This window comes from Grus americana, chromosome 26 (assembly GCF_028858705.1).
Source record: "Grus americana isolate bGruAme1 chromosome 26, bGruAme1.mat, whole genome shotgun sequence".
NCBI lineage: Eukaryota > Metazoa > Chordata > Aves > Gruiformes > Gruidae > Grus > Grus americana.
Genome location: NC_072877.1, coordinates 1,747,230 through 1,765,905, shown reverse-complemented (window position 1 = coordinate 1,765,905; position 18,676 = coordinate 1,747,230). Strand labels below are relative to the sequence as shown.

The 18,676-nt window shown below is 63.1% G+C and overlaps 4 protein-coding genes and 1 non-coding gene across 6 annotated transcripts; 1 reads left to right on the top strand and 4 right to left on the bottom strand.

The window, feature by feature from the left end:
* Nucleotides 1–24: 24 nt before the first annotated feature.
* Nucleotides 25–95, bottom strand: TRNAG-CCC (transfer RNA glycine (anticodon CCC)). Its single transcript has one exon. It is a non-coding gene; the product is annotated as a tRNA-Gly (tRNA).
* A 2-nt stretch (nucleotides 96–97) lies between these two features.
* PCYOX1 (prenylcysteine oxidase 1) lies at nucleotides 98–3,955 on the top strand. Of its 2 annotated transcripts, XM_054804729.1 has the most exons (6): nucleotides 98–294; nucleotides 383–589; nucleotides 1,114–1,288; nucleotides 1,756–1,967; nucleotides 2,231–2,383; nucleotides 2,536–3,955. In XM_054804729.1, the coding sequence occupies exons 1-6, from the start codon at nucleotides 204–206 to the stop codon at nucleotides 3,192–3,194; spliced, it is 1,497 nt and encodes a 498-aa protein (XP_054660704.1). In that variant the 5' UTR covers nucleotides 98–203; the 3' UTR covers nucleotides 3,195–3,955. The 2 variants fall into 2 exon arrangements, with proteins under 2 accessions (XP_054660704.1, XP_054660705.1); XM_054804730.1 differs by lacking the exon at nucleotides 383–589.
* Nucleotides 3,956–4,690: 735 nt separating this feature from the next.
* SNRPG (small nuclear ribonucleoprotein polypeptide G) lies at nucleotides 4,691–6,101 on the bottom strand. The gene is made up of 4 exons (XM_054804553.1): nucleotides 5,969–6,101; nucleotides 5,702–5,724; nucleotides 5,139–5,263; nucleotides 4,691–4,882 (listed from the first exon to the last, which is right to left on the bottom strand). The coding sequence occupies exons 1-4, from the start codon at nucleotides 5,998–6,000 to the stop codon at nucleotides 4,832–4,834; spliced, it is 231 nt and encodes a 76-aa protein (XP_054660528.1). The 5' UTR covers nucleotides 6,001–6,101; the 3' UTR covers nucleotides 4,691–4,831.
* A 767-nt stretch (nucleotides 6,102–6,868) lies between these two features.
* Nucleotides 6,869–8,513, bottom strand: FAM136A (family with sequence similarity 136 member A). Its single transcript, XM_054804552.1, has 3 exons — nucleotides 8,403–8,513; nucleotides 7,145–7,285; nucleotides 6,869–7,057 (listed from the first exon to the last, which is right to left on the bottom strand). Exons 1-3 carry the CDS (start codon nucleotides 8,487–8,489, stop codon nucleotides 6,869–6,871), a joined length of 417 nt encoding a protein of 138 aa, XP_054660527.1. The 5' UTR covers nucleotides 8,490–8,513.
* Nucleotides 8,514–11,263: 2,750 nt separating this feature from the next.
* Nucleotides 11,264–17,839, bottom strand: TGFA (transforming growth factor alpha). The gene is made up of 6 exons (XM_054804741.1): nucleotides 17,704–17,839; nucleotides 14,762–14,815; nucleotides 12,819–12,942; nucleotides 12,462–12,611; nucleotides 12,217–12,326; nucleotides 11,264–12,135 (listed from the first exon to the last, which is right to left on the bottom strand). The coding sequence occupies exons 1-6, from the start codon at nucleotides 17,735–17,737 to the stop codon at nucleotides 12,128–12,130; spliced, it is 480 nt and encodes a 159-aa protein (XP_054660716.1). The 5' UTR covers nucleotides 17,738–17,839; the 3' UTR covers nucleotides 11,264–12,127.
* Between the last annotated feature and the right edge of the window lie 837 nt (nucleotides 17,840–18,676).

Genomic DNA, 18,676 nt, shown 5'->3' with positions numbered 1-18,676 from the left:
AGGGGGATGGAAAAAAAATTGCTGTGCGCCGCCCGGGAATCGAACCCGGGTCGCAAGAATGGGAATCTTGCATGATACCACTACACCAGCGGCGCGCTCGGGAACACCTCACCGCTCGCCCTCATGGGCCTCCCGGCGCTCCCGGCCCCGCCGCCGCAGCAGGAACCAGCTGACGGGGCGGTCCTGCCCGCCGAGCCAGCGCCATGCCGGCCCTCCGCCTCCTGCTGCTGCTCGCCGCTCTCTGCACGCCCGTACCGGGCCGCCGGCCGCAGCGCGATGCCCCCGGCAAGATCGGTAGGGCGGTGGGGGGAGGCTGGGGGGGGGGGGCGGGGGGCACGGGGGCTGGGGGGGCAGCGCTGACGGCCGGTACCGGTTCTTCCAGCCGTGGTCGGCGGCGGGATCGGGGGCACGGCCGCCGCCTACTTCTTGCGGCAGAAGTTCGGGAGAAGCGTGCGGCTGGAGGTGCTGGAGAAGGCGGCGGTGGGGGGGCGGCTGGCCACGCTGGAAATGGAGGGGGCCGGCTACGAGGCGGGGGGGTCCGTCCTCCACCCCCTCAACCTGCACATGAAGCACTTCGTCAAGGAGCTGGGTGAGTGGGGACCCCCCCCGGCACCCCCAACATCACCCCCCCAGCCCCAGGGATGCTCCAGCTGTCCTGCTCTGCTGGGGGGACAACCCCAAAAAGAACAAGCTTTGGTTGCCCCCCAGTATCCTTCCCCAATATCCTTCCCCAACATCCATGCCCCCCCCAATATCCACTCCCCCAATACCCCCCCATCCTTGCCCAGTCCCCCCCTGCAGTATCCTGGCCCCCCAGGGAAAAGGACACCCACATCCCGATGGAAATGGGACACCCTCCCCCCCCTACACCCCCCATGGGCGATGCATTAATCCCATCATAAAGGTCCAAAAGTCACCAAAGTAAATAACAACCTGGCTCCTGCTCAAGGACTAATTCCCCCATCCACATCTTGGGGAGCCAATCTTTAATTGCTCACCCTTATCACCGCGCAGCTAGGTTGTCTCGGGAAGTTAAAATCAAGGCGTATACTTTAACACGAGCTCTACTGTTCATTAAATTACCTTTTTTTTTTTCCACCCCGTTTCCTCAAGGCCTCTCGGTTGCCCCAGCGCACGGCAGCCTCGTAGGCATTTATAATGGGGAGGAGTTCGTCTTTGAGGAGAGCAGCTGGTACATCGTCAACCTTCTCAAGCTCCTCTGGCGCTACGGGCTCAACCCCCTGCGAATGTACATGTGGGTGGAAGACATCCTGGACAAGTTCATGCGGTACGTCAGGCCCCTGGTAAGGGAAAGAAAAAAAAAATATGTGCAAAACCTGCTGCTGAGTTGTAAAAAAAATGGGTGAAATCATCCCATCGCCCTTGAGAAAGGAGTCTCTGGTTGGCATCTCTCCGTCGCCAGTTTTCTAAGGAAAAAGATTGTGGTAAGCGCTGTCATCTTCAAACAGAGCAATAGCAAGAGGCTGCGGTGGAAACGCAGGTTAGATGTCCCGTTGATCTGGCGTCTTGAGCGCTCAAGAGAATTAAATGCATAACTGTGCACAAAGTGCTTTCGTTAGGGGAGATCAGCAAATTAATAACGAAGGTCTAGGTCTCCTCAGGCTAGGAGGACCCTCTGCACCTTCCGCGGGCAGCAACGATAATTAACAGCAATGGAACACGCGCGGTCCCTTCCCGAGATAAGACAGCCGTGACCCGTGCCTGCGCAAAGCTATTTCTTGTCTCTGCTTAAAGGATCTATCGCTACCAGACGCACGACTACGCCTTCAGCAGTAACGAGCGCCTGATTCACGCCCTCGGAGGGAGCGACTTCACCCAGATGCTGAACCAAACCATCGATGAAGCCATGCAGAAAGCCGGCTTCTCCCATAAGTTCATAAACGAGGTGGTTTGTCCGGCCATGAGAGTTAATTACGGGCAAGGTATCAGCATCAACAGTTTCGTAGGTGAGCGTTTCGTACGTCAGCCTCCCAACACGTCTGTCCCAGGGACCCCGTGCTCATCACGGGCCTTGGGGTTCCCGCTCCCTGGGCTGGTGCCGTGCAGCAGTGCCTTTACTCCCACAAACTGCTGGTTTAATGAACCTTCAGCAAGCTCTGTGACCCAATGGGATAGTTCCCCCCCCCGCCTCCTGCCTTAATTTGCCACTTTCCCTTTCAAACACTCCCCTACACAACGAGCCCCTCTAACGATCTCGATTTCCTTGTAGGTGCTGTTTCTCTGGCAGGGGTGGAATCAGGGCTTTGGTCAGTGAAAGGGGGGAACAAACTTGTCTGCACCGGCCTCATCTACGCCTCCAAAGCTGAAGTTATCCCTGGTATGGTTTTGTCCATAGAGCCGAAAGTCAGACCCAGACCCTCAGGTGAGTCGGGTTCAGTTTATAAAGCTACTTCAGCTCGTAACGAGGCGTAATTAGCCAAAATGGGATGGTATTTTAAAAGCCTGATGTTTGTCAGAGGGATAAATGGGATTTCCTCCGGCTACAGAGTGGGATAACAGAGCTTTTCTCCCCAGGGGACCCAGTGAAGCTCTACCAGGTCACTTACAACACTACGTCGGGACTAACGGGGGATACGTACGACATCGTCGTCATCGCTGCTCCGCTCAGCCGCAAAATGGCCAACATCACCTTCAAAAACTTCGACCCTCCTGTCCCAGACTTCCCAAATCCTTACCACCAAACCGTCACAACCTTAGTACACGGACGATTAAACTCCTCTTTCTTTGGTTACCGGGATCCATCTGCCTTTCACTTTGGTGCCATTTTCACTACAGAAAATCCCAAACTGTTCATCAATAGCTTGGGGGTTGTGTCGCCCGTGGAAGACGTTGGCGGCGAAGGACAGCTGCCCTTGCAATCGGCCATCTGGAAGGTGTTTTCAAAGGAGGTGCTAACCAAAGAGCAGCTGAATTTGCTTTTTTCCTCCTACGACTCCGTCAAAGTGAAGAAATGGTTGGCGTATCCTCACTACAGCCCCCCGGAAAAATGCCCTCCCGTTATCCTCCACGACAAAATCTACTACCTGAACGGCATCGAACGGGCCGCGAGCGCTGTGGAAATGAGCGTCATCGCAGCCAAAAATGCCGCCCTGCTTGCTTACCATCGCTGGTACGGGAACACCGACATGATTGACCAGGAAGATCTGCACGAGAAGCTGAAAACGGAGCTGTGAGCAGCCGGGTGTTCGCAGGAACAGCCACACTACAAACCTCCCAAAATTCGGATCGCGTGTTGTAGCTGTTTAGCCACAATTAAAGCTAACGGACGAGGAAATCCTTGCTTAGTCCCTAAGGAAGCTGAGACACCCAGCCAGCTCGAGATGCACTAAAACAGCACTGAAAAGGCAGCAGAAGCTTTCCCAAGTGAGCTGGCACTTCCTTGAGCAAAAACTCCTCGATCTATCCCTACACGCGATCAAAGATGACATTTTTAAATGCCGTATTGACCCCAAGAAATGCCCTCCATGGGCAGGAGTCTGCCAAACTCAGGATCTGCATCACTGTGATTAACCCATGCACGTCACTTTCCCTTGCCAGATGCGTTTCAGGCGGGGGGGGGGTAAAAAAAAAAAATCAACTTATTGACTGTAAATCTCCCTGCCTCAGCTATTTTCTGAAGGGTGTGTCACGTAATTATTCCTTGGGGTGGGACTAGTGCTGTGGAAATCGGGGCTGTGTTCTTAATTTGCTTCTAGAATAAGTACTGTAGCTTACGGGCTGGGGGGGAGCGGTCTGGGAGCACACAAGTTGCCAAAACAGCTTGAAAATAAGCAATAACATTAATAATTTAGATGACCTGACACTACAGCGGGGCACCACCAGCTTTGAGTAAGTAAAAAACCCTTTTCAGGAGAATAATTAGACTGTATTTAATATCGCTGCGATACCTCAACCATGTCTGAATATTGCCATAACAAATAAAATTAGTGAAAAAGAGATATCACTGTACTTACAGTCTGCGTTATCCCCACAAAACACTTTCCATCCCAGCAGAACAGACTTCCCGCTGCTGGGGGTGGGAAACTTTGAAAAAACCCCAAGCTCAGGATGTGTATGATCATTCCAGGTAGCAACCGATCAAATTTTTCTGAGAAAAAGCTCACTTTAAAGCACTTGGCACCTCTGTATTAACAACGCAGTGACAAAAAACCCCAGCTCTGTCGATAAAGGACCTGAAAGCAGAAATTTGCTCACAAAAGCAAATGAAAAAAGGCAATTTTCTACTCCAGTCCCACTTAGGGGAAAAATCTGGAGGTTTATTCATCCTTTGATTCCTGCACCGTGACTCCGTGATACAAAAATAGAGTAAAAATTATTTAAAAAAATTAAAAATTGCTACTTTCAGGCAGCCCAGCTTTGTACAAATACTCTACGTCACTCTTCGCAGGTAAAATTCCTTCATTGGCAGGAATTCTACCATTTTCCTGCCGACAAAGAACCAGTAACCCACTGAACGAACGGAACGCAGCTTCATAGCTCCTTCTTTACAAGGTATGAAGGAGAACACCACCAAAATTTAACATCTGCTTCAATAAATTAAGCCTCCTGAAAGTCTTCCCTGAATTTTAAAGCTATTGGAGGCAGAATTAACAACCGCCCCGCCTGCACTGAAGAACCAATGAATTTCAGCTGCCCTGTTACCCAAAAACACAAGTACGACTTAAGCAAGTTATGTCAATCATTACAAAATTTATTTAACAAAACAAAAAAAAGTTTGCACTCAGGGATACTTCGCAGCACGTTCAATGACTAAAGAAAACAGGTGGGTTAGGTCTTGTCACAGCCGGTAACGACGCAGGTTTCTCCGGTGCTATACTCGTTCCAAGGCTTCCAGCATAATGATGCTGTTTCCTCGTATTACCTAAAAGCAGAAGGTCAGAGCAGCCGGCGGTTAACCCCCCTCAACTTTATTTTCCTAAAAAGCTGAATCTGCGCTAAAAATTCACATCAAAGCCTCCACCCCAAGGATGAACGCCGACCGATTTTAACTCTAACACCCCGCAGGCTGTTCCGTGCTATTAAAGTAAAGCCATCGACTGAAAATCCTGCCTGCCTGTCACCCCCCAGCTCTGTCTGCGGGCACCCTCCCGCTTGTTTCGGCCCCAAGCGGCACTCACCACCATGCCAATATTGTTCTGCTGTCCTCCCGGCGCCATCTCCACGCACTCATCGATGACGAGGTTCATGAAGGGATCAAACCCCCGCAATATCCCCTGGACATGTCGGCCGCCATTTAATTTCACTACAAGAAATTGAGTAACGTTTAAAGGGGACGGCCGAACGCCTTTGATGTTTTCCCACCAGAACTGCAGGTTTAAAAATGAGCGGGGCCGCAATGAGGGAGGTTCTTTCATTAATCGGAAGCATTTACAGCATCACATCCGATGTGGTAAGAAAAGACTGCCCTGAGAGTTTAGGAGTGCAGGTTTTAAATTAGTATTGACCCTAATTAATTGATTTTGAAGCCCCAAACTAGTCAGGGCCCTCTCTGGGTGGTCTGGTCCGCAGGCAACCGGCATCCCCCCTCCCGCACGCTGCTGGGCGCCGTGAGGACAGCGGGGCGGGCTGGGGAGGAAGGGGAGGCGGCGGGGGGGGGGGGCTCCCCGCGGCCCTGTCACCCCGTGGCCCGGGCGCAGCCACACGCTGGGGCCGGGAGCAGCTCCGGGCGGGCGGCACTCACATGACAGCTTCTTGTCCATGAACCTGCAACGAGACGGAGCGGCGGGTCAGCACCGGCGGGGGCGGGCAGGGGAGACAGACAGACCGACACAGACCGACCGACACCACCAACCCCCCTCCCGCCGCCGCCATGACACCGGGGCGCCCGCGGTGCACGCCGGGACGCCGGCGGGGGGTGGATCGCGGCGGGCCCCGCGGATGCGTTTCCCCCCCCTCGCCGCCCCGGCCCCGGCCCCGGCCCCGACCCCAGCCCCGGCCCCGGACGCACTTCTTCAGCTCGGGCGGGTGCGCTTTGCTCATGGCGTCTCCACAGGACCCCTCGCTCTGCCGCTCGCGCCGCGCTCTGACGTCACCGCGCCGCCCGCGTGTTCCCCCTCCCGCCTCACACAGCCAATAGCGATCGCGCCCCCTCCCCTTTTCTCTCCTTTCCCGACGACCCTCGCGCCTCCTCGGCAGCCAATCACCGCCCGCGGAGGGGGGGGCGTTACCGCACTCTCCCGAGTAGCGGCGCGGTGGCGGGAAAGGAAAAGCGCGGGGCGGCGCGCGGCTACACGGGGAGGTACGGTGGCACGGCCGCCACGCGCCTCCCGCCCGGCTCGGCACGTGCGCGGGGCTCCGCGTGCACCGCACACGCGTGGGGGGGGGTCCGTGTGTGTGTGTGTGTGCGTGTGTGCGTGTCACCCCGGGCCTTGCACACGTGCGGGCACTGCCCCACGCCGCGCACACACCGGGTCCAGCCCAGGCCTTGCACGTGAACACGCGGGGGCCGCCCCACGCCAGGCACGCGCGTAGGGGTCACCCTGTGCATCGCACACGGGCAGGGGGCTGCCCCCACGCCCTGCACACACACACGCAGGGGTCACGCTGTGCCTTGCACACGTGCAGGGGGTCACCCTCACGCCACGCACGCACGCGGGGCTCACCCCGTGCCTTGCACGTGCGCAGGGGCCGCCCCACACCTTGCACGCGCGCACAGGCACCCCCCGACACGCACTGCCCACGTGCAGGGGGTGCCCCTCACCTCGCGCACGCAGGGATCACCCCACCCGACGCATCGCACGCCTGCGAGGGTCACACACCCCCCCCACCACCACCCCGCAGCACCCGCGGTCGGTCGGAGCGTGGCACCTCGCCTTTAATGAGCGCACGGGGGGGCCCCGGCGCCCCGCTACTGCTGGAGGGCGGCCAGGCTGTCCTTCATCTTCTTGGCCATGGCGGGCACGAGGCGCAGGTGATCGTCCCCGCAGGCGGCCAGGCAGGCGTCGAGCTGCGCGCGCACCCGCGCCTCCGCGCCCCCCGCCTCCAGCGCGTCCTTCGCCTTGTCGTTGCAGTGCAGGGTGCAGCGGCTCAGGCGATCCTGCGCGGGTTGGGAGGGGTGTCAGCGGGTCCCGGCGTGCCCCCCCCCCACCCCCCTGCCCCGTGTGCCCCCCCCCGGGTGTCCCACCTGGAAGTGCTCCAGCTCGGCGGTGACGATGGCCTGCGCCTGGGCCAGGGGCGCGTGGCACCGCTCGATGCACCGCTGCACCTGCTGCATGGAGGCCGCGCCGTCCTCGCAGCACCGCGCGCTGCACCGGAACATGGCGCCCTGCGGGGGACACGGGGTGGGGGGTCAGCAGGGTGCAGCCTGCGGGAACTGCCCCCACCCCCCGCCCCCTTTTTGTGGGGGCACCCTGCCAGGAGCTGGCTGCACCCTGCAGCTGTGTGAGGTCTGCCCAGCAATGGGGGGGCATGTGGGGGGGCACAGGGCATGGGCTGGGGGACTCAGGGCATGAACGGGGGGCTCAGGGCATGTGGGGGGGATCAGGGCATGAACGGGGGGCACAGGGCATCTGGGGGGGGCTCAGGGCATCTGGGGGGGCTCAGGACATGAATGGGGGGCACAGGGCATGTGTGGGGGGGCTCAGGGCATGGACTGGGGGGCTCAGGGCATCTGGGGGGGGCTCAGGGCATGTGGGGGGGCTCAGGGCATGAATGGGGGGCACAGGGCATCTGGGGGGGACTCAGGGCATCTGGGGGGGCTCAGGACATGAATGGGGGGCACAGGGCATGTGTGGGGGGGGCTCAGGGCATGGACTGGGGGGCTCAGGGCATCTGGGGGGGGGCTCAGGGCATCTGGGGGGGCTCAGGGCATGAATGGGGGGCACAGGGCATGTGGGGGGGGCTCAGGGCATGTGGGGGGGCTCAGGGCATCTGGGGGGGCTCAGGGCATGAATGGGGGGCACAGGGCATGTGTGGGGGGGCTCAGGGCATCTGGGGGGGATCAGGGCATGGGCTGGGGGGCTCAGGGCATCTGGGGGGGGGGCTCAGGGATGGGCTGGGGGGGCACACAGGGTAATGTGTGGGGGCGCGGGGGGGGGGCACACAGCTTGCAAGAGGGGCCCCAGAGCTTGCCCGGGACAGGCACGGGGGGGCACAGGGGATGCACGGGGGGCACAGAGCTTGCGTGGGGGTGGGGCAAGGACCATGCACAGAGTGGGGGGGTGCACGGGCTGGGGGCTGCAGGGCTGTGCGGGGAGCCACGGGCCATGCACGGGCTGCGGGGGGGCACGGACCGCACGGGGGGGGGGGGGGGGAGCACAGCGCCTGCCCAGAGCACACCCGTGGGTCACGCCGGGCACACGCGCGGGGCGGGGCGGCAGCAGCCCCCCCGGGGGGCCCGGGATTCCCCCCCTCCCCGGGGCCGTGCCCGGGCTGCCCGGTACCTGCATGCCGCGGATGCGCTCCCGCTCCAGCCCCTGCACCGCGCTCTCCACCGCCGCCTGCACCCGGCCCTGAGCCGCCTCCGCCATCCCGGGCCCGGCGCAGCACCGCCCCGCGGGGGGACGGCGGGGGGGCGGGCCCGGAGCCCCGGCACCGCCCGGAGCTGGCGGGGGGGGGGGGGAACCCCGGGCGGTGGTGCAAGGCCTGCAATGCCGGGCCGGGCCGGGCCGCACCGCTGCAAGGCTGCACCGCGATGCGATGTCTGCACCCTGGTGCGGTGTCTGCACCCTGGTGCGATGTCTGCACCCTGGTGCGATGTCTGCACCCTGGTGCGATGTCTGCACCCCGATGTGATGTCTGCACCCTGATGCGATGGCTGCACCGCGATGCGGTGTCTGCACCCTGGTGCGATGGCTGCACCGCGATGTGATGTCTGCACCCTGGTGCGATGGCTGCACCCTGATGCGATGGCTGCACCGCGATGCGGTGTCTGCACCCTGGTGCGATGGCTGCACCCTGATGTGCTGTCTGCACCCGCAATGCCTGCACCCCGATGCGATGCCTGCACCCTGGTGCGATGGCTGCACCCCGATGTGATGTCTGCACCCTGGTGCGATGGCTGCACCCCGATGCGATGCCTGCACCCTGGTGCGATGGCTGCACCCTGATGCGGTGTCTGCACCCCGATGCGATGTCTGCACCCCGATGCGATGTCTGCACCCCGATGCGACATCTGCACCCTGATGCGATGTCTGCACCCTGGTGCGATGGCTGCACCCACAATGCCTGCACCCTGATGCGACGTCTGCACCCTGATGTGATGTCTGCACCGCGATGCCTGCACCCTGATGCGATGCCTGCACCCTGATGTGATGTCTGCACCCTGGTGCGATGTCTGCACCCTGATGCGATGTCTGCACCCTGGTGCGATGGCTGCACCTGCAATGCCTGCACCCTGATGCGATGTCTGCACCCTGATGCGATGTCTGCACCCTGATGCGATGCCTGCACCCCAATGCGACGCCTGCACCCGCAATGCCTGCCCCCTGATGCGATGCCTGCCCCGATACGATGCCTGCACCCCGATGTGATGTCTGCACCCGCAATGCCTGCACCCCGATGCGATGCCTGCACCCGCAATGCCTCCACTGCGATGCAATACGTCTGCGCTGCGATGCAATGCCTGCGCCGTGATGCAATCATAGCATCACAGAAGGGTTTGGGTCGGACGGGACCTTTAAAGGTCATTTAGTCCAACCCCCCCACCACGGGCAGGGACACCCTCCACTAGCCCAGCTTGCCCAAAGCCCCATCCAACCTGGCCTTGAACACTGCCAGGGAGCCAGGGGCAGCCACAGCTTCTCTGGGCACCCTGTGCCAGGGCCTCAGCACCCTCACTGTCAAAGTTTCCTGCGATGCAGTGCCTGCACTGCGACACTTGCGCCATGATGCAATGCCTGCGCTACAACACGACGCTGTGCTGTAGCCTCCCCGCTGCGATGCAACGCCTGCACCGTGCTGCAATCCACCACCTGCACGTGCTGCAAAGCCCCCCCCCACGCCACAGCGAGGGCCCGGCTCAGCCCCGGGTGACATTTCCCCACTTGGGTTATTTGTGGCCGTGACATTACGGAGCCCTTCCAGCCCCTGGTGCCGGTGGCAGCAGCCGGGCACGGTTGCAGTGGGCACATCCCGGGTTGGGCAGCGGCGTGGGGCAGCCCCTGGCACCTGTGTGACGGTGGCGTGGAGCATGCCGGAGGGATGGAGAAGCCCCGGTTGCCTCCCACACCCCTCGCTGCCCCCCCCGGCACCGGGCTGCAGCCAACCGGCCACGGAGGCAAAGTGACCGAATTGAAGCCCCCCGGGCCCCCAGAGCGCATCACGTCCCTGCAAGCACAGCCCTGCGCTGCTGGGGGGTCGGGGACCTGCCCCTGTTTCACCAGCCCTGCCCTGCGGGGGGGGTGGGGTGGGGGGGACTTGACCCCTCCTCAAAAACCTGCTCGAATTTTACCCTGCAGCGAAGAACCCGCATCCAGAAGTGGCAGAGCTGGGGGGGGCCCAAAATAGCTCCGCGGCCGCCCCCGTGCCGGTAAGCTGAGCCGGTCCCAGCGGGGCAGAGGGAGGGCAGGATCCGGCCACGCTCAGCAGCAGCGGTGCTTTGCTCCGAGCTGATCCGGACCCCTCCAGCCCCCCCCAGCGCTATCCTGCCTTAGCCCATTTCACAGCCTGGCACACTGAGGCCAGGCTGGGGGAGGGGGAAACACGCTGACCCCACGGGGGGCTCCTCAGGCAGGATGAAGCCCGCGACCTTGCTGGTGGGGGAGCATCGGTGCTGCCTGCCCGCCCCCCCCCCAGCCCCGGGAAGGCAGTATCCGCTCCGGCACCTGCGCACCAGCTGGGCCGGCAGTGGGTGTGCGGAGCAAAGGGTGTGCGCACACATGCACCCCCCCCGACGCATGGCACGCACACCCACCCAGGCACAGCACCCAGGCACAGCACCCCTGCTCCTCCGGGGCTGATGGCTGCAGGCGGGGGGGCCCAGCACCGATGGAGGTGCCGCCGCACGCTGCCCCCCAGGGCTGCAGACCCCCCCCCCCCCCATGGGCCGCAGGGTGGGGGCTTGGCTGTCGCTGCTGTTAACGGCAAAGTATATTTTTAAAAAAAAAAAAAAGGATTAAACCCCTTCTGGGATCAACCCCGTCCATCCCCTCCTCCCTCCCTCTTTGCTTCATGGTTTGGGCTGCACCGAGCCCATCGCCCGGGTATCAGTTCTGCACCCTGGGGATGCTCCCCCCCCCGACCAGCCATGGGACCCAGCTTCTCCTTTGCAAATATCCCCCTTAAAAAAGCCCCGAGAGACAAGTTTTCTGAAAAAAGTGTCCTTTATATCACTTAAATAACTATAATCCAGGTATTAGGGGGAAAAAAGAACAGCTGATCACAATAACATATTATAGAAATCAAAATTAATTTAACCACACAAAATAAATTAAAACATTAAATATTAACTTTCAGTGCAACATATACAGAAGACATGAGAGTAACCATGACTGTAAAAAAAAAAAAACAAAACCAAAAACACAAAACCAAAAAACAAAACCCAAAAAACCAAAGAAAAAAAGCTTCGGGCTGGTTATGATAAAGACTACAGGAAGGATTAACGCTGCACCGGGAGGTTAGAGCACCGGCCTGAGGAGGTTTCCTAGGATTAAGGTTCATTTTATTATTAATAAAAAGCTCATATCTGTCCCCAAAGTGAGCGCGGTCTGTGCGACTGCCAAGGCGGAGGTTTCGCTGGCGCTTCTGTCTCTATAGAAAAATAAAGCCCCATCCTGTGGGAGTGGGGGGTTCTGGTTTAAAAAAAAAAAAAAAAAAATCTGAGAAAAAGGAAAAACAAACCCAAAACCAAAGAGGGAAAAAAAAACCAAAACCAAAAACCAACCAAAAACCCAAACCCCAGTTGCACGTGGCCGGGGTTCGGCTCTGTGGCGGGGGTGATGCCCGGCGCTGCCAGCGCTTTGCTGCTGCTGGCATGCGTACGGTGCTGCCGAGCGCATCTCCTGCCGCCTTCCGTGGTGGGGAGAAATAAAGAAAAAAAAAAGGGGAAAACAAACAAACAAACAAACAAAAAAGCCCAAAACCAGAAGAGAGATGCTGCGCTGGTCCCCGGCGCGGGCGTCCTGGCTGGGGGCGGGGGGGGTGGCGGCGGTGGGACCCCCCCGCTCCGTCAGACCCCTGCGGGGAAGGGGAGCACGGTTACACCCCGGGAACGCCGGCAGCCGGCGCCCCGCCGCGGTGCCCCCCTGGCCCCCTTACCCGTCTCGGCGTGGCAGCAGGACGTGCCGCCTTTCAGTAGCCCACCCGGCTTCTCCTGGCCACCGACCGGCGCCCGGCACCACTGGCAGCGCTTCCGCAGCCGGCAGCAGCTGCAAGGGAGCGGGGAGGGGGGGTGCTCAGGGGCTTGGGGGGGGTCTCAACCTCCCCTCCTCGGGCTGCATCCTGCCCAAAACCAGCCGGGAGGGGTGCTGAGCCCACCCGTCCCCCCGTCCCCACGTACTTACTGTATGAGCACGCACACGCCGATGAGCAGCACGGAGGCCACCACCGACACCACCACCAAGGCGGTGATCGTCTGCTTCTTCTGGTTGGCGGCCACCACGGCCAGGAGGTCGGCGTGCTCGCACCGCGTCCCCACGTACCCCGAATGGCACCTGCACCAGGCGGGGGACGGACGGGAAGCGCATCAGCATCGCCCGGGGATCAGCGCATCCCCTCGGAGCCCACCAAAACCAAGTTCAAGCCCCATTTTTTTTTTTTTTAGAGGCAGGGGGATTCCCACGGGACGGCCAAGGGGTGACACGAAGGACCCGCCTGGATTTGAATCGCCGGAGGTTTTGGGTTTTCCCCCCAGCACTTACACGCACGCCGGCTTGTCCTCCTGCACCAGGAACCGGCAGGTGCCGTGGAAGCAGAACTGGCTGTGGGAGTCGGGACAGTCGTTGAAGTGGGACCTCACCGCCGCCGCCACCGGCGGGTCCGGAGCTGGGAGCAAAAACAAGGAGAAAAACGGCATTTTGTTGGTATCTGCCAGACCGGCAGCTGCCCGGCCGTCACCTCTTTTAGGGCTGGATGTATTTATTTATTTGGGTGGGACGTGATCCAGCGGCTGCATCCCGGCCGGGACCCCCTGAAGGAGCCCAGACGGGTCCCACTTAAACCAGCGCTGAAAATAAGCCTCGCCGGCGCTAGAGGAATTTCCTAAAGAGCTTAAAGCTTAAAATGGAGGAGGAGAGAGTTAAATAACAGCGGGGCCGGCCGCAGCCCCGGACCGGTGGCTTTGCCGGGGATGCTGTTTTCCATTACATCCCGCGCTGGTTTAAATTATCCTCCGCAGCCGAGACGGAAAACAAATATCCTGCTTTCGGATTAGCCCGGGTATAAAGCACATCCGATCGCTGTCGTTTCAAAGCCACCTCAAGTTCCTGTTGCCGTGAATTTATGGCAGGCCGGGGTAATTAAACCCACGTCTGCCGAATGCTTCCGGGTCTTCGGGGAGGCAAAGCGAGGGAAGACGGAGCGGGGCTGGCTCAGCCGGGGGGGCAGCAACCACACGTCCCCGACCCCGGCGGTGGGGAGAAAGGCATCGGCGGGGGGGGTGGGAGATGTCGGAGCCGGTGGCAGCGTCCGCAGGATTTGGGCTTCGTTGGTGAGCAACGCCACCGCCACCCGCGCCGCTGCCAAAATCCGCGCCTTGGCGCAGCCCCTCGCCGGGAAAACCCCGACACCTCCCTCCTCAGGGATGGTTTTAGCCCGGACTCCCCTAACTCCAGCCTCAATATCCCCACCAAAATAACCCTTTTTGGGGGTTTTAACCCACAAAGCCGAGCCCCAAACGTAGCTTTGTGCATCCCTGCTGCCAGCACCCGCCGTTCCCCCCGGCCCGGGCTCCGACACCCCCCGCCCCCCCGACGAGCCCGGCAGCAACGGCGTCCGCGGGGCTGCACGGGGCAGCGTGGCAGCGTGTCCCTTTGCCGCTGCCGGCGGCACGTCCCCGGATCCAGCGCCAGCTCCCGGGGCGTCCTGGCTTGCATTAAACCTCGGCGCGCTCGCAGCTGCCGGCCACATTGCGGCCGCCTCATCCTCCTGCTGCTGCCGCCCGCGCGGACCCCGTCCCCGTCCCCGCCGTGTCCCCCGCCGGTGCTGCATCCGTCGGGAAGGGGGCCGCGAGCATCCTCAGCGGTGCCGGCGCCTGCCCCGCCGCGGGAGCACCGCTTCCCTTAACGCTTCCCAACCGATGCCGTTGAACCGTCCTGTTTTTCCAGCCCCAAAAGGAGGGGTCTCCACCCCTGCCTGCTCGCAGACCCTTCCCGCAGCCGGCACATCCCCAAACAACGGCCGAGCCCCCCGCGCCGTGCCGGGGAAGTGAAGGGCTCTTGGCCGTCGCAGCCCATTGTGCCGCATTTATGAATGAAGCGATTTATCAGGCACAACCGGCTCGGTGCCGCCGCGAGCCGGCGTCAGGCACCGGCAGCTTCCCCGCACGCCAGGATCTGCCCCCCCCCCCCCCCAAAATGAGGTGCATGGGAAATACTCGCCGCAGAGCCCCGTTCCCCAGTTTCTCCCTGGGGATAAAGCACCCGTGGGGCCAGGGTCCCACCCAGGGACCCGTTATCCCCCAGGGAGAAGGATGGGATGCGAGAGCATCCCTCTGGCCGATCCAGCACGCGCTCGCGGTGCTGATGCTTTACCTGCCCCGCGCTTTGCTGCCTGTTCCCGGGCAGGTCGGCGACGCGGCCGCCCCGCAAACCCCCCCCGCCCCAACCCCGGGATCGTGCCGGCTCTGCCCCGTCAGCAAACTCACCGCTCCAGGCCGCCGTGGTGTTCTCCAGCGCGTGGCAGGCAGCGAGCAGCACACCTGCGGAGAGGCCAGAGGGATGGTTACACACAATCGCTCAGATTCACGAGGGATTTTTTTTTAAAAGGAAAACGCAACGGTGTTTGCTGGGGTGTTTTAAAGCCAGGATGGAGCCCGAAACCAGCCTGTTATCGGTACGTACTATAGATACGTGCTCGCACACCCAACAGCCGCCCGCCCGCACGGCCGTGGAGCTGCCAGCCGTGCCACCGCCCCCGTGCACCGCGCAGCACCCCGTGTCACCCCACCAGCTCCTCCTGCCCACGTCTGCACAGCGGGACCGGGCCCAGCCTCCACGCGAGTTCGGGCACCGCAGCGGCCCCACCAGCCCCCTGCCCTGCCTCCCCCTGCCTGCAAACGCTGCCCGACCTGCGCGTGCTGCTGCTGCTCCCCGGGGACCCGCAGGCTGCACCCCCGTGGTGCGAGCGGGGCTCCCCGCTGCAAAACACCCGGGCACAGCAGGTCCTGTGCCGGCAGAAATACCCCGTGCCGGCAGAAATACCCCCCGCAACGCCGAGCACGGGGGGGGGCTGCAGGTCCGGGCAGGCTCAGAACAACCTCCCCGCGACACCCCTGGGGGACCCCAGCTAAGAGGCTTTGCCGGGGCGGCGCAAGCCCGGGGTGCGAGGCCAGATGAGGCCAGCAGCCCCTCGGCTGGGTTTGACCCAATTTCTTCCATGGGTTTAATCAAATCACGCAGAAAGGCGACCGGCGAGAGACCAAGCCGCGCGCCAGCCCTTGGGGTTCACAGCCAGCAAACCACCCAGCGACCGACGGCTTTAGTTATCCCGGCAGCTTCCCTCATTCCAGCTTCTCCCCGTCGTCCTTGCGGCACCTTTCCCCGCGCTGCCGTGGACCCGGCCAGCCCCTGGGGATTTTCTTCTCGTGGAAATCTAATTTTAAGCATCCCGTCTCTTCCCAGCTTCGTTTTTTTGCCGCCGCCAGCAGCTCGTTGCTGGAAGATGCTTCGTGTTCCTGCCCCGCTCCTGCCGATACTCGCACCTCCACACGCCGAGGAAACGATGTGGTATTTGGGAAATGGCTCATCCCTGGGTCACGGGGCGGCCGCATCATCCCCTCCGGCATTCCAGCTTGTCCGTCCTCCTGCCGGGACCCCGCTCAGCGCCGGCACTGCCTCGTCCCCGCTCCTCTCTGCCGACAGGTATAGCGTCCTGCTCGTGCTAAAGCCACGCTGGCCGGAGCGGCCCGGCCGAGAAAGCAGCCCTGCTCACCCGGTGCGATCACCGGCTCCCCGGTCACTGCCTCCCCGCCCTGCGGCGGCACTTCTACACCTCCGCTGCCAGCCGAGGGGACACCGTGCACCTTACGGAGACACGGAGCATCCAACTTGCTGCTGGACCCCCAAGCCTTGCTGATGGACAAACACGCACTTAACGACTCTGTCCCCGATGCGACATTAATTACCAGCCTCCGCTTCTCCTCCACCACCAGCAAAGGGCTCAACTCCTGTCACCCCCAGCGACCCGTAACTCCTCGTGAAGAGCTCCCGGTTATTGCTGGGGTTTGTTCCCCGCCCCAAGCTTTCCTTCCTCGTCCGCCTGGCTCAGATTCTCCCCTCAGCTTCGCAGCTTGGCCCTTGGCAGCCGTCAGGTGCACGTACATCGGGCCGGAGGAGCTTCCCCTTTCTCCCGGTACTTTAAGCAGATGCTCCGACCTGCTGGTTCGATCCGGTTTATAAAGGGCTCCTCTCCCCCCGGGGCACCGCGGAGGCTGGGACCCATCCCGGGCTGGAGGCCAGGAGCAGCCATCACCCCTGGAGGGGGGACTGGGGACAGCGGGGTGCCCGGCCGGGCTCAGCCCCCGAGAAAGGCGATGCCTGGGGCCAGAGGGGTCCAGAGCCACGCGAGCGGCCGAGTGGCAGGGAGCAGAGGGGACGTGGGGGTCCCCAACCCCAGCTGGCAGGAGCCTCCGGACACGTCGAGGAGGGACGTGGCTGCTGGAGTAACCGGGCGCCCACCCGCCCGAGGGATGCTCGGCGGAGCAAGGAGGCATCTTGGGCGGCCGTGGCAGAGCCAGCGCCGGAGAGCAGGGTGGGAGGGGGCCAAGACCGGCTACTTGAACCCCAGTGCCGCAGAGAGCCCCGCTCCCGCCGGGCTGGCGCTGCCTCGCCCCCCCCCGGCCGGGCCGTGGAGCCGTGGCGAGGAGCAGCACAGCCCCGGTGCCGTGGGTGCACAATCCTCCTCCTTCGGGCCAGCATCCAGCAAACGCCAGCCCCACGGCAGCCCCGGGGTCGCTTTCCCCGGTACCAACCCATCACCCGCGCCCCGGGGCTGCGCTCCCCCTCCCCTCCAGCCACCGCACCCCCAGGCTGGGCAGCGGGTCAGGATGCGGCCCGTCCTGCTGCAGCATCGCCGGGTCCGGCCCCGCACCCCCGCACCCCCGCCTGTAGCTGCGCACCCCGCAGCGCGCTCTCGCTAATTAACCCGACCCGCAAATGAACGCACGAGGCTGGGGGCTCCCGCCGAGGCCGTACTTACGAGTCGTGGCGGAGCCGCGTTCCCACAAGCGAGGAGCGGTTAAGCAAATAACTTCGGGAGGGACCGAAGCCAAATATTTTGCAGGATTTAAGGAGCGAGAGGCGACCGATCCGCAGCCCGACCCCCCCCCCCCCCCCCCCCCCCCCCGCCCCGCAGACAGCGCTGCCCTAAACCCCTTTCGGGATGCCGGGGCTGGATGCTGCCCGGGGCTCGGGCTCCGTCCCAGCTGCTCGGAAACTTTGGGGGAGCGGAGCCCCCGCTGCCTACCCCGACCCCCGCATGCCCCGGGCTGGCGGCGGATCAACCCCCCCCCCCCCCTCCTCCGCAGCCGCCGCTCGGGGTCCCGGGGGTCCCGCCGTGCCCCCCCCGCCCCCGGCCCCCCGCACCTACCCACGGCCAGCGCGGCCGCCGCCTCGCCCGGCATGCTGCCGGTGGGGCCGGGAGCCGGGAGGGCCGGAGGGCGGCGGGAGGCGGCGGGAGGCGGCGGCGGTCCCGGGGCGCCCAGAGCAGCGCGGCGGGGCGAGGGGCCGGGCTCCGCGCCGGCGGAAATGGGCGCGGACTCGCCGCCAGCCACTGCGGCCCCGGGGCGGAGCCACCCCCGGCCCCCCCCCCCCCCGGGCCCCCCCCGTGTCCCTGCCGGACCCCCCCCGCTGCTGTGCGCCCCCCACCCCCACGGGGGGGGGGGGGGGGAAGAGCCCCGCGTGTCCCGGTGTCCCGGGCAGCGACTCCCACCCGGTTCTTCCCCCCCCCGCCCCGCGCCGAGGCTGGGGCTGAAGTTTGGGCTCGGGGTCACCCCGTGTCATCGCCACGAGTGGCTTTTGCTGCCAGGTGGGGTGACACCCGTGGGGTGAGTCATGGCTCCCACTGGGACCCCCTCGGCGGCAAACCCACCCTGCCGCCCTCAGCCCGCCCGAGCCCACTCCCCAGCACCCCCTCGGCTTTGCCACCCGTGGGCTTTGCCACCCGTGGGAGGTTTGGGAGAGGCGGGGGCCGGGAGGGGCAGCCCCCCCCGTGTCTCCCCATGCATCACCGGGCGCAGACGCCCCGATTGCCTCACTGACCGCGGGCACATTCCTTCACCCACCGCTGGCCCAGCGCCTACGCCCCTTCCTCGCCCGTGGGGCTCCCACCTCGCTGATCCCGGCCTTCCTCATCCCTAAATCAATAGGGCCGAGCCCGGGTTTCCTTCGGGGGGGTGGGGGGTGGATATTGCGTGACAGTGGTGGGGGGGCAGCACGTCCCGACGGGGAGATGGGGACCAGAAAGACGGTCATGGCCAAAAAAAGGCCGGTGGCCAGAGCATCCCCCGTGGCCCTCGCTGGGTCGTCTCCGGGGTCAGCCAGCTTCTGGCTTCGAAGCCTCC

Excerpts from the sequence above, each read along its gene's own strand:
- PCYOX1 (XM_054804729.1), top strand. The coding sequence starts at position 204 with ATGCCGGCCCTCCGCCTCCTGCTGCTGCTCGCCGCTCTCTGCACGCCC. Across the intron at positions 1,968-2,230 it reads CAGCATCAACAGTTTCGTAG|GTGCTGTTTCTCTGGCAGGG; the intron begins GTGAGCGTTTCG and ends ATTTCCTTGTAG. Across the intron at positions 2,384-2,535 it reads AGTCAGACCCAGACCCTCAG|GGGACCCAGTGAAGCTCTAC; the intron begins GTGAGTCGGGTT and ends TTTTCTCCCCAG.
- SNRPG (XM_054804553.1), bottom strand. The coding sequence starts at position 6,000 with ATGAGCAAAGCGCACCCGCCCGAGCTGAAGAA. Across the intron at positions 5,264-5,701 it reads CATGGACAAGAAGCTGTCAT|TGAAATTAAATGGCGGCCGA; the intron begins GTGAGTGCCGCC and ends AATTTCTTGTAG. Across the intron at positions 4,883-5,138 it reads AGAACAATATTGGCATGGTG|GTAATACGAGGAAACAGCAT; the intron begins GTGAGTGCCGCT and ends TTCTGCTTTTAG.
- FAM136A (XM_054804552.1), bottom strand. The coding sequence starts at position 8,489 with ATGGCGGAGGCGGCTCAGGGCCGGGTGCAGGCGGCGGTGGAGAGCGCG. Across the intron at positions 7,286-8,402 it reads AGCGCATCCGCGGCATGCAG|GGCGCCATGTTCCGGTGCAG; the intron begins GTACCGGGCAGC and ends TGTCCCCCGCAG. Across the intron at positions 7,058-7,144 it reads CCGAGCTGGAGCACTTCCAG|GATCGCCTGAGCCGCTGCAC; the intron begins GTGGGACACCCG and ends CAACCCGCGCAG.
- TGFA (XM_054804741.1), bottom strand. The coding sequence starts at position 17,737 with ATGCCGGGCGAGGCGGCGGCCGCGCTGGCCGTGG. Across the intron at positions 14,816-17,703 it reads GGCGGCCGCGCTGGCCGTGG|GTGTGCTGCTCGCTGCCTGC; the intron begins GTAGGTGCGGGG and ends GCCTCTCCGCAG. Across the intron at positions 12,612-12,818 it reads GAGGACAAGCCGGCGTGCGT|GTGCCATTCGGGGTACGTGG; the intron begins GTAAGTGCTGGG and ends CGCCTGGTGCAG.